We start from the raw sequence: 13,728 nt of genomic DNA, 5'->3' as shown, positions 1-13,728 counted from the left end.
CGGTAGTACATAAAATAGATACAGTATGGGTGCCAGCGCTGCGTAGTTGGTCCTACCTGACGATAGTTGCATGGAGTACTTGTCCGAGTGGCGCCGCCGCATGGCGCCCATGCTGGGCACGTTGGCGCCGCCCAGCACCGAGGGCACCTGGGGCATGGCCGTCATGGACGTGATGGGCGCCGTGGGCGTGGTGGGCGTCTGAGGTAAGTTGGGCGGGCGAGACGGAGGGCAGGTTCTTGGACATGGTGACGCTGGACACCAGGTTGAGCTGAGGACACGGGGGGGGGGGGGGGGAGACACCACAAGGTTCATTTAGAGCAGTGGTTCTCAACATGTGGGTCGGGACCCGCCATGGGGGTCCCCAAATTATTTTGGGAGGTCCCCAGATGATTAGCTAATGTGAAACATTGTTTTCTCACTCAACAGTAAATGAACCAACCTAACAGTTATTTCTTATCCCACGATTTTTGTAACCCATTTTTTCACCCAGTTCCAATTATCTAATGTAATCCTGGGCGCTACACTCCCTCTGCCAACCTGGGGAGAGCAACGGGCTGACCTCATGCTTCCTTCTATGCATGAGGAGTCCAAGTTGCTTCTTTTCACCTGACGTAGTGCGTGGAAGGAACACAGTATAGAGACCAGGATTACTGCATGTTTCTTTGGGAGGGTACCTACCATACTGTAGGAGATATGGGGAGAACATGCAAATTCCTCACAGAAAGGCCCTTTTGCCAAGCCCACTTAGGGTATGGGTACTGATAACGCGTAGGAGAGAACATGCCCCGAGCGGAACCGAACCCAGGAGCTTCTAGCTGTGAGGTGACAGCGCCACCGGCCGCGCCAACCGTGCCCCTCAAGTCCTCCATTTTGTCATAGTATTTATATTGAAAAAATACTCGTGCTTTGACTACATTCTTAAAGGCTACTCAACAGTCCACACCTCTGCCCTCCGTCAATTTCTTCTTTCCTACTTCGATAAATCGCCAACTTTGCCTGCCCAAAAGGGAAGTTGAGCGATCTACCTTTTTTACTTCTTCTTTCTCCCATAATTAAACCAAATATAAACATCTGTTTAGTATCAGAGAGAGAGAGAGAGAGAGAGAGAGAGAGAGAGAGAGAGAGAGAGAGAGAGAGAGAGATGGGGGAACAAAAGAGGGAGATGAATGAGGGAGAAAGAAAGAAAGAAAGAAAGAAAGAAAGAAAGAAAGAAAGAAAGAAAGAAAGAAAGAAGAAGATACATTAAAACTAAACTAAATAAAAATAGAACAAAACAGAAATAAGCTCAGTGTGGGTTAAGGAGGGGAAAGAAATGGATGTGTACGGGAGGCAGGTACAACAAAACACAGCTGGGGGGGGGGGGACAGAGAGACAGAGAGAGATAAAGACCTAAGACACAGGAAGGCATTAGTTTGCAGGTTCCTCCGACAGCAGAGAGAGAGAGAGAGAGAGAGAGAGAGAGGGGGAGAGAGAGAGAGAGGGGGGGAGAGAGAGAGAGAGAGAGAGAGAGAGGGGGAGAGAGAGGCAGAGAGAGAGAGAGGAGGGGGAGAGAGAGGGAGAGAGAGAGAGAGAGGGGAGAGAGAGGCAGAGAGAGGCAGAGAGAGAGGGAGAGAGAGGGAGAGAGAGAGAGGGAGAGAGGGAGAGAGAGAGGGAGAGAGAGAGTCTCTTGAAGCACACAGCTGTGGTTTCCCGTTAACAAGGAAACCAGCCCCCATCTCATCCACTCACACAATTACAACCACCAAATTGTATCATAAGAATTATAATTAGCCCGTTTAGAACGGTACACATTATTGTGTATCATTATTTGATGCTTTAACTATTGAAAAATAGCAGATATACAAGCTCACAGCAAGCTTGTAGATCTGCTATTTTTGAAAAATCGTGAAAATTAGAATTTTGACCCGATTCTATAAGTGTCTTTTGAATCCTTCTAAGATTTTTTGAAAAACCCATGTTTCTATGACAGCAATCTGGCCAGCCATCGTCAAAGAAAAGGTCCTTTTCACTTAAACTGGAGCTCAGTTAGTCTGTTCTTGAGAGACTACTATGTCAGTGGTTCTCAAACCTTTTCAATGTGAAGGACCCCCAAAATGATATGTATTTGGCCAAAAAATAGCAGAACTACAAGCTCGCAGCGCGGCACTCGGTGCCGCGCTGTGAGCTTGTATATCTGCTATTTTTCACTGGTTAAAGCGTTCAATAATTATAGGTCCTAAATGGCTTAGAGCACGCTGTTCCAGATTATCTAGCGATCGGCCCCCGCGCCGCGTTGTCCCGGGCGCCGTCTCTCTATTTATCACTCTCTCTCTCCCTCCCTCCCTCATTTACAGTACTGTACCAGAGTGAAGTCGCTCAGTGGTGGGGGTAGGGTGGGGGTGGGGGGGATAACCACCTGGACAGGAGGAGGTAGCCACACAGCACTGTGGCGCGCGCCGCGCGTGTGCGTGTGTGTGTGTGTGTGTGTGTGTGCTCGCGCGGCTGGGCTGCGTAGCATCATCGATCGTTGCACCTGGCCACGGCGCGGTGCATGGCAAACGAGAGAGAGAGAGGGAGAGAGAGAGAGAGTGTGCTATATCGCACATCTGGATTTGGGTTTAGGGATTCCGGGGGATTCGCCAGTGGACGACGCGCACGGCTGCATGCACGCAGGCCACGCACGCACACACCGGAGAGACTGTCGGTTTGACCCCCGGGAAGGACTTATGAAAAGGTTGAGAACCACTGATTTAGAGTAACATATCAACAAGTGATTCCCATATCATTTACAGAAAAAAAAAACCTGCACCTTCATAGTCCCATATATTTTTTAAAACATCCAAGTCCTACATTTTTTTATTTTTTTTAAAAATTATTATTATTTCTTATCCCACGGTTTTTGTAACCCATTTTTCACCCAGTGCCAATTATCTAATGTAATCCTGGGCGCCACACTCCCTCTGCCAACCTGGGGAGAGCAACGGACTGACCTCATGCTTCCTTCTATCCAAGTTGCTTCTTTCACCCGACGTAGCGCGTGGAAGGAACACATTATTCCAACCAGTTCCTTTCCCCTCCATCCATCGGCTATTTTCACAATAGAACCGTGTTATACAAAAATCTAATGCCTCAACTCTTTGTGGGCGGTCCCCCAGTTAAAATTGTGTTGGGGGTCGCAGCCTGAAAAGGTTGAGCACCACTGCACTAGACCACCACGCCTATCCCAAGTCACGTACGCATTTTATCCGTCTTTATTTTGTTTCCTGTCCTTTTGAAATGTGCAGTCAGAGGGAGCCAGTTACCCACGGTGCCAACTGAAAAAAAATGCCACGTGCTAATCCCCCGGCTTACCGCTTTTTTTTTGGGGGGGGGGGGGGGGGGGGGGCGCGCAACTCGCATCTTCTTACGTGCAAGAAATCTTATGTGAGAGGCTCCGACCGACTGGAAAATTCCTTAACTGACCTCTTAGTCTCCGCGCTAATTTAGGTGGAATGGTAATGACACTGTTTCATATTCAAAGCAAAATTGCCTTAATTGTGAGTTGGCGAGCCGAATGTGTCTGATGCGAGGGCTTCGAATCGAAAGGCAACTTGAAGGCCAGCGAGGGGCGAGAGGAGGAGAGAGAGAGGGAAGGAGGCAGGGAAGAGAAGTGCTGGGTCATCCGCGTCGCATGTCAACGAAACCGCGACAAAATGTCAAGTCATCGGACGATTATGTCACCTAGAGCCAAGGCTCATGCCACGGGACGGGGCAGGGAGCCAACAGTGGCTGTGTTTGGCACGCAACGCCATCGCACAATGATAAGTTATGCCTTAGTCTTAAAGGAGAATTCCAGAGGAGTGCTTTTCTTACGGTAGTCCATCCATTAACCAGTGGTAGAGACAAAGAAGAAAAATATCAATTTCTGGAGAGTTAAGCCTCTGTCATAGTCCAAGGTGAAGAGCTATCACCTCACCGCGGTGTAGTTTTCTAGATATCACCTAAACATGTCTAACAAAGCCTAGGTGATAGCTAGAAAACTACACCGAATAATCGATTTAGTGTAATATCCCACCGCTCGCAGTCGGAGCTGCCTAGAACTCGAGACAAAAAAGTTCTGTAAAAAGAAAAAGGCAGATTGTTCTGGGATATCATAACATCAGATTCATATTCATTTTTCATCTTAAACTTAGAGGACGATTTGGTGTAAAATGATAACACTGACATTGTTACAAAGCCAACATTGTCCAGTGTACAGTACATAACTCCAAATATTGTCAATGACCTCTGATAGGGATAGATCAATATCTGCTCCATAGGATCTACCAAGAGTATTTGAGCAAATACATTCCAAAAAAAATGTTGCTTTTGTGTATTTATTTCTTCTTGCGCGCTACATTCTCGTGCGTGAACACAGAGGGAACATGGATTTCGCTTTACATGGAAGCATGGCATCTGCTCAGCGGGCAAAAACGATTCTAATTATTATGATATTCCATCTATTCACAGAAACTCAGTTCACTGTGACTTCTCAGAATCAGCTCGCTGGCTGCAGAAAAAATAAATGTATTTTTTCCCCCCCCCCGTTACCTCTGTCTCGCTCTCTCTCTCTCTCTCTCTCTCTCTCTCTCTCTCTCTCTCTCTCTCGCTCTCAAAGCAGGCGATCTTTGATGTATACAATGTACAAATCTCCATGTAATTTATAGTAGCTGAGGTCAAGACAGTGTGTTTGTGAAGTATCTCTTGTGTAATCCTGCAGTCCCCGCGTCCTGCGGCACACGGGTGAGCCAGTCGGTGAACTGGTAATTATTGACTGGATGCTCTACAAAGGGGGGCCCGCCACGCTGTCAAACAGAGCCAAGAAACACTTCATAATAAACCCTGTGTGTGTGTGTGTGTGTGTGTGCGCGCGCTTGTGTGTGTGCGCGTGTGTGTGTGTGTGCGTGTGTGCCTGGCATGTAGCATGTATATTTATAATGTTAAGACATAATTTATTTTTTCTCTCTCTCTCTCTTTCCCCAGCGTTGCACCTAGCATGTACGGCAACAAGCGGAACATATTTGCAGGCGTGCAGGCCTGTATTTGCAAAATGGAATTGATTAAAGTCGTGGGGGGGAGAGAGAGAGAGAGAGAGAGAGAGAGAGATGAGCACTTTGCCATACACACTTCACCCTGAATACATATTCAAGGCTGCAGAGAGGGATGCAGTGCACGCAAAAAAGAGGAGAGAGAGAGAGAGAGAGAGAGAGAGAGAGAGAGAGAGAGAGAGAGAGAGAGAGAGAGAGAAGCTCATTATTCAGTGCTAGCAGCCTTGCTAACTTTGATTCTCCACCATTGGCCAAAAGGTAACATTTAATGAAGTGCCATTGAGAGAGTAAATGGGGTCATATTGCAGACAGCGAGAGGCCGCGTGTGTCTCTTCTATCTCCCATCTCTGGCTGCTCTCGCTGCTCTGTTCCTGAGCCGGCTGATGACGACGCAGCGGCAGGGACTTATTTTCAGCCCCGGCGATACATTAGGACTATTCATATTCTTCAAATGTCTGGGTCGGAGCCACCCGAGGAGGAGAGTACAGTAATTGTACCGGCGGTGTAAATCTTAACGCTGTGATAGAGATCACTGATCAGACCGTTCTTTTTTCTCTCTCTCTCTCTCTCCTTCTTATAGCAGTGGTCCTCAACCTTTTCAGGCCGTGACCCCCAAAATAATCAGATTTTAACTGGGGGAGCCCCCCACTCTATGAGCACTTGAGCCATTACATTTTGTATAACAAGGTTCTATTGTGAAAATAGCAGATCTACATGCACACAACGCCTCGCAACGCGAGGCGTTGTGAGCATGTAGATCGGCTATTTTCACAATTTCTGTCTCTAATATTTGACAACATTTTTGAGGTATTAAAAATTCCTTAAATTGTCACTTTAGAAATGTGCACATACCCTCTATCTATACACTTAAACGTTATGTTGGTTTGTTTACTGTCGAGTGAGAAAATAATGTTGCACATGAAGTTAATGATCTGGGGACCCCCCAAAATAATTTGGGGACCCCTCTGGGGTCCCGGCCCACAGGTTGAGAACCACTGTCTTATAGTGTCATTGTTGAGTGACGAACTGGGAGGGGCTTGATGTCATCATAATGCTGTACTAAAATATACATAATATATATTTGACAACTTTCACCCTGCCATTCCTATTGTCTGCATGAAAATGTTCCAAAACATTTTTTGCAATCAGAATTGCAAAAATCGCTGAAATACACACATTGTGAGTGTGGAGATCAGCCATTATTTTGTTGAATTTGACTAATTATATGGGACTTAAAACTCCACCACGTAACCTTTTAGTGAATACGACGTTATTTTGAACAAATATTCGTTTAAGAACTCTGCCTGAATTACCCCCACCATCAAACGCAATTAGCCGCCTTTTCACAAGCTCTTTATGTAACGCAATACTTCATTAGCATTACTCGTCGTTCATATTCAAGTCGGGATTAGAGCCTAAAAAAAATCTTTAATGGACAAGATATGACCAATCTGGTGGAGGTATTTGAAGATTAAAAAAGAGGGAGGGATAGACGGAGAAAGAGAGAGAGAGAGAGAGAGAGAGAGAGAGAGAGAGAGAGAGAGAGAGAGAGAGATTGAATAATAAATTGGGGTAAGTGGAAGTTTGATTCCTGATGGAATTACGTGGGATAATTATGCAATCTTGTGATTATCGGCGCTCCTCGATGGGAGGTGATGGGGAAAATTATTCCACTGAAATGAGCCACTTTTGCATAAGCAGCAGAAACAGTAACGGTGCAGTAATAGGAACGCAGCAATATCTCGGAGAACCGCCTCGCGTAAGTTGGAAATAAAAAAATAAAAAAACGAAATATATTCCCGCGCTAATGTCAAATTCAAACGCTGCTTAATTTCAATGCATTTAAAATCGTACAAAAACCACCCATCCGTTTTTAATATAAACAATAAAAGACAAAGAGAAAGAGAGAGGGAGAGAGAGAGAGTCATTTTACAAACTAACATGAATTTCTACTTTAGAGAGACGTTTAGAACCCATTCAGAACGGGTACACATTATTGCGTATCATTATTTTATGCTTTAACTATTGAGAAATAGCAGATATACAAGCTCACAGCGCGGCACAGAGTGCCACACTGTGAGCTTGTAGATCTGCTATTTTTGAAAAATCGTGAAAATTTGAATTTTGACCCGATTCTATAAGTGTCTTTTGAATCCTTCTAAGGTTTTTTGAAAACCCTATGTTTCTATGTCAGCAATCTGGCCAGCCATCGTCAAAGAAAAGGTCCTTTTCACTTAAATGGAGCTCAGTTAGTCTGTTCTTGAGAGACTACTATGTCAGTGGTTCTCAAACCTTTTCATGTGAAGGACCCCCAAAATTATATTTATTTGGCCAAGGACACCCATCTCAAAATATGTAGTTCCAGGGACCACCCAGAAGCAAAATTTGAGTTACAAACGTTCACTTTGAAAATACATATATTCAAAGATTTGCACACATTTTCACGACTTTTTCAAAAATAGCAGATCTACAAGCTCGCAGCGCGGCACTCGGTGCCGCGCTGTGAGCTTGCATATCTGCAATTTTTCAGTGGTTAGAGCATTCAATAGTTCTAGGCCTAAATGGGTTAGAAGAAGAGAGAGAACATTGCGGATGACTTTCTCTTTCTTGTATGTTCTTTCTGTAACCATTACCACCATTTATACGAGCACGGTGTTCTTCGAGGCATTGCCTGTCATTTTCAGGTGTTTGTTGTCCAAAATGACACCTCTCTCCTCATCTCTCGCGGCGGTTCTGAAGTGCCCGCCACAGTCTGAGCGAGCTAAACAGCCCATCCAGGGTGTCACACCAAATTCTGGGCCCTGGGTATACAAGGATTCACTGCGGGCCCCCCATGAATGTGCTAACACATTATTTAGTGCTTTAACTATTGAAAAATAGCAGATATACAAGCTCACTGCGAGCTTGTAGATCTGCTATTTTTGATAAATCATATTTCAAATCCTTCCAAGGTTTTAAAAAAAAAAAAACTATGTTTCTATGTCAGTGGTGCGCAAACCTTTTTCATGTGAAGGACCCCCAAAATTATATGTATTTGGCCTCGGACCCCCATCTCAAAATATTTAGTTCCAGCCAGGGACCCCCCCCCCCCCAGAAGCAAAATTTGAGTTACAAATGTTCGCTTAAATAATACATACACTGTATATTCAAAGATTTGCACACATTTTCATGACTTTTCAAAAATAGCTACAAGCTCGCAGAGTGAGCTCGTATATCTGCTATTTTTCAATAGCTAAAGTATAAAATAATCAAGGCCCCTCCATCTTGGGGCACTAGTAACTCAGTCCGACTCCCGCCCCCCCCCCCCCCCCCCCCCCCCCCCTTTGTGACGCCCCTGCAACCATCCATCCATCCAGCTCGCCCCAACAGGTTGTTTTGGCTATTATCTCCATCACGGACAAATGACCCAGCGCCCGCTTAAAGCCCAAGGACTCAGCCATCTAATACACTCCCCCCTAACTATATTGACCTCTCATATCGCCCGCCATACCCGATAGGCTATACAGATGCAACCTGGTATTACAGAATCCCATTCCACTTTTCCATCGCGCATCACACACTCACTCAACGCTCTCACTCTGTCTTTTAAGCGGCTGCCCATACAGTTAAACTGTTCGTTCTTTCGAACAGCCACGGCGCCCCCCCCCCCCCCCCCCCCCACACACACACACACACACACACTCAGACAAATCAAAGCTGTTTACACTGGCCAGAGCAATATGCACTCACTGGTTTGGGAGAGGACTTTGGCTCCGAGGGACGCATGTGCAAGTGTGCCATCATCGCCTGAAGACGCTCTCGCTCTTTAGAAAGCTGTTAACAGGGAGAGAGTGAGAGAAAGAGAGAGAGAGAGAGAGAAGCAAGAATGGGAGACAAGAGATGGAGAGAGCAAGAGAGAAAGAGAGACAGAGTAAAGAAGAGGAGACAAAAGAGGAAGACAGCGAGAAGGAAGGGGAGAGGGTGAGAGAGAAAAGAAGGGGAGAAAGAAGAACACAAGAAAAATAAATCAATGACTGCAGCAGCTTGTATTTCTTGCTGTAAAACTGTTTCACATAACAGAACAATATACACTCTATCAATGTGGAGGGAGGGAGGGAGGGAGGGAGGGAGGGAGGGAGGGAGGGAGAGAGAGAGAAAAAGAAAGAAAGAAAGAAAGAAAGAAAGAAAGAAAGACATTTGCTCACTTTTTTAAGCGAACAAATGTTCGCTTAAAAAATACATACATTGCAAGATTTGCACACATTTTCACGACTTTTCAAAAATAGCAGATCTACAAGCTCGCAGCGCGGCACCGAGTGCTTGTGTGTCTGCTATTTTTCAACAGCTACAGTATAAAATAAGCAAGGCAAGGCAGCAAAGCAGCAGTGGAGGCCTGCAGGACAGTGACAAGTGCTATTAGATGAGGTTCAGGGGGAGAGAGGTGTGGAGCAGGGGGGTGGAGGGGGTGGATGACAGGTCAGGCAAAAGAAAAAAACAAATAGCATTTCATCTTTTTGTCAATAGCGGAATTTGGGTCAACCCCCCCCCCCCCCCGGTATGTCTCTGACAGTAACGAGGCGGTCAGGGCCATAAAATTAAGGGCCGGTCCTCGTGGTTGTCTGTGCCTCAAAGTCCTGTGGACACTGTTAGAGTGGGGGGCAGGCAGTCAAGCAGCTGCCGAGAGGTGAAGAAGGGGTCCTCCAAACAGGGGGGTGCGGGGGGGGGCCTCCTCCACACCTCCTGGCCGGGGGCGGGGCGGGGCGGGGTAGAGGGGGCGAACCCTTCCTCTCTCTCCCCGGGTCCAGTTAGCGGCCGCGCTGGCCTATCGCCTATCATCAATCTAACTCACCGGGAGTGACAGTGGTCCATGCGAGGGGATCGACCCCCGGACTCCAGCGATATTATACACGCGCGCGCGCACATATACATACACACACACACACACACACACACACACACACACCACACACACACGGGGTGTCGCACCAAATTCTGGGCCCTGGGTACAAGGGTTGACTGCGGCGGGCCCTCCATGAATGTTCTTCGTCACGCATTATTTTGTGCTTTAACTATTGAAAAATATCAGATATACAAGCTCACAGCGCGGCACTCGGTGCCGCGCTGCGAGCTTGCAGATCTGCTATTTTTGAAAAATCTTGAAAATGTGTGCGTCTTTGAATATTCCCAAAAAATACCTATGTTTCTATGTCAGCGGGTCTAAAACCTTTTCACGTGAAGGACCCTAAAAAATTATATGTATTTGGCCACGGAACCCCATCTCAAAATATTTCGTTCCAGGGACCCCCCAGAAGCAGAATTTGAGTTCCAAATGTTCGCTTAAAAAATACATATATTGAAAGATTTGCACACATTTTCACGACTTTTCAAAAATAGCAGATCTACAAGCTCGCAGCGCGGCACTCGGTGCCGCGCTGTGAGCTTGTATATATGCTATTTTTCTATAGCTAAAGTATAAAATAATCAAGGCCCCTCCACCTTGCTTGGGCCCTAGTAACTCAGTCCCACTCCCCCCCCCCTTGTGACGCCCCTGCACACACACACACCAGTGCACGTACAAACACAGACATCAGCAAGAGTCGGGCATGTCATGTGCGCGCACACTCGCGCACGCACGCGAGCACATAAGGAGCTGGGCCTCATTACTACTGACGGCTCTCGGGGAAGTAAAAAAAAAAGAGAGAGAGAGAACGCGAAGGACGGTTGGAAGGAAAACAGAAGTGCACGCCTGTAATTGGTCACACTGTAGAGCGCGCGCGCAACCAGAAGCTCCGCAAAAAGAAAAGAAAAGCAAATACGCCTAAATTAAATAAATAAAACATTTCTTTCTTTCTTTCTTTCTTTCCTTCCTTCCTTCTGTCTTTGTTACTTTACATACAAATGAGAATTATTCATTTTTTAAGACCTTCCCACCCCCAAAAAAGAGAATCCGCGCCGAGTAAATACAAACTGTCCGTCGAAGCGTATAAAAGAAACAACAGCGCTAAGAGCGAGCGGACCAACGCTCCACTTGGATTCAGATCGGCATCAAGATGGCTTAGACCATACATAGGCAACTGGCGGCCCGGGGGCCACATGCGGCCCCCACGTTCACTTAATGCGGCCCGCTGGTTAATACTGGAATACTGATATATTATTGATTTCAGCTGTTACAATTCCAAACATGACCTGCTTTAATTCTGTCTACATTAGTAGCTTAATGACTAGTATAGTAGTATTTAAATGTATTTCTTTTATGTCCAATGTAGGTATTTGTATTTAGGTTCATAAAGTTATAACATGAGTATGTAACTAAATGTGTTTGAAATTAAATCAAAATGTTACATTTCAGGATTCCAATTAAAAAATAACAACAAATAATTCAGCATTCCAATTCAAAAGAAGCAAAAATAGCCGATCGCTGCGATGCGTTTTGAGCTTGTAGATCTGCTATTTTTTGCGTGCGTGCGTGCGTGCGTGCGTGCTGTGCGTGCGTGCGTGCGTGCGCGAACCCAATGGTTGTCATCAGCTCCAGTGTTAGACAATGTTGTTATAAAGAACTGGTTCTACCACTTTTTTGTGGTTCAGATACTGGATTCTGATTGGCTTAAACAGTGGTAAATCAGTCAACAACCTTGAGTTGGCTCATGGACCCCGACAACTGTTGTGTTGCAGTTGTATAACTAAATAACCTTGCAAGTTACAACTGTGTTTTCTTTCATTTATATGGTAGAAGTGGTAGCAATTTACCATTCGAGGGTCGTGGGTTGTTGGCTGATTTACCACTGTTTCAGGGTTGTTTGGCAACCCTGAAACAGTGGTATATCAGCCAACAACCCACTCCCTCTCATGGTAAATGGCTTACGTTTACAAAGCAAAAACATTTTCCACTAATCCACCTGGCACTTTTAGACAAGTTTTCATAAGTGTCCACAACACAATCCTAACCATTTATAAGCCATATCATAGCAAAAGCACATTGTACAAGCTCACAATGGAACATTCTAAGATTTAAATGTATTATTTTTGACTTATGAGGAAAAGCCCAAAATAGGGATGCCTGTTGAACACAACAAGTACTGCAAATATGTTGTATTACAAAGAATTAGTGCTCTTATGCGAGCAGCAACAGCCATAACACTGCCATTTACACGCTATTTCTTTTGATAATATATCGTCACTGTCGGGCAGAAACCTTGTATCTCCAAGTTTCAGATTTGTATGACGAATCCCTGCTTCATCATACAAGGCCGTCGCACAGAAAGTAGTGAAAACAGCCGATCTACAAGCACACAACGCCTCGCAGCGCGAGGCGTTTGTGTGCTTGTAGATCGGCTGTTTTGACTAGTTTAAGTCATTTTAAAATGATCAATGCAAAACGAACCGTTTTGGACATACAGGGTTTCCACCCGACAACGACGATATACTAAACATCCCTAAGACCTTAAAACAATGGCCCAGCCAGCCAGCCTCCGACATATCATGTGTTTGTCACTTTTTCCCACCCCCCAGCGTTAACTCACTTTTAAATACAAACAGAAATGCACTTTTAGAAATGCACCGTCTATTTGTTTTGTGACAGAAGGAGAGAGGGTTTGTCAGCGGTTGCTGAGTAATAACGTCGCTCAATCAGCTCTCTCATTATCTAGGCGACGTGGCGCCTTAACCCATTTAGGCCTAAAATTAGTGGATGCTTTAACTATTAAAAAATAGCAGATATACAAGCTCACAGCGCGGCACAGAGTGCCGCGCTGCGAGCTTGTAGATCTGCTATTTTTGAAAAAGTTGTGAAAATGTGTGCAAATCTTTGAATATAATGTATTTTCAAAGCGAACGTTTGTAACTCAGATTTTGCTTCTGGGTGGTCCCTGGAACTAGATATTTTGAGATGGGGGTCCGTGGCCAAATACATATCATTTTGGGGGTCCTTCACATGAAAAGGTTTGAGCACCACTGACATAGCAGTCTCTCAAGAACAGACTAACTGAGCTCCAGTTTAAGTGAAAAGGACCTTTTCTTTGACGATGGCTGGCCAGATTGCTGACATAGAAACATAGGGTTTTTTCAAAAATCTTAGAAGGATTCAAAAGACACTTATAGAATCGGGGTCAAAATTCTAATTTTCACGATTTTTCTAAAATAGCAGATCTACAAGCTCGCAGCGCGGCACTCGGTGCCGCGCTGTGAGCTTGTATATCTGCTATTTTTCAATAGTTAAAGCATAAAATAATGAAACACAAAATGTGTACCCGTTCTGAATGGGTTAATAAGGTCACGCTCCACCTACTGAAAATAGTCCCCTGCTTTTGAGCTTTCTTCAGGTGTAAAGTGCACTTAATTAACACGACGGGCCAGGAGAAATGCGCTCGTTATTAATTGGAAAGAAAGAAAAGAGTGCGAGGGGAGAGCGACGGAGAGAGGGAGAGAGAGGAGAGAAAATAAAGCGCTGCGCGCTTAATTCAATTAAAACGGCTGTAATGGCTTTTGTGGTAAGGCCCAAGGATTCCTTTGTTTGGGGGGCTTTGTTTGTATAGTCGACGGGTCCTGCTTGACTGTGTCTGCGTGTCTGTCTTGTCTTCCACGGGGGACCGTCACCGCGATGTGGCCTTTTTTCTCTCACTTAGAGAAGTCACACAAACAACTCTCCCATAGGAACGCATGAAAAACAGATAAATAGTTTGTGTAGTGAAATGAATTCGTTGTTAAA

At 45.3% G+C, this 13,728-nt stretch overlaps 1 protein-coding gene across 1 annotated transcript in view; it reads right to left on the bottom strand.

Moving 5' to 3' along the window:
• The window catches only part of foxp2 (forkhead box P2), a gene marked incomplete at both ends in the record, with an annotated part of 69,087 nt that overhangs the window by 16,538 nt on the left and 38,821 nt on the right, over nucleotides 1-13,728 (bottom strand). The window contains 3 exon segments of the mRNA XM_080754241.1: nucleotides 34-216; nucleotides 218-268; nucleotides 8,775-8,858. Coding sequence (XP_080610367.1) covers nucleotides 34-216; nucleotides 218-268; nucleotides 8,775-8,858 — 318 coding nt within the window.

Source organism: Nannobrachium achirus (assembly GCF_963921795.1).
Source record: "Nannobrachium achirus genome assembly, chromosome: 23".
Lineage (NCBI taxonomy): Eukaryota > Metazoa > Chordata > Actinopteri > Myctophiformes > Myctophidae > Nannobrachium > Nannobrachium achirus.
Note: the sequence above shows the minus strand (reverse complement) of the source record. Positions and strands in the feature narration are given on the sequence as shown.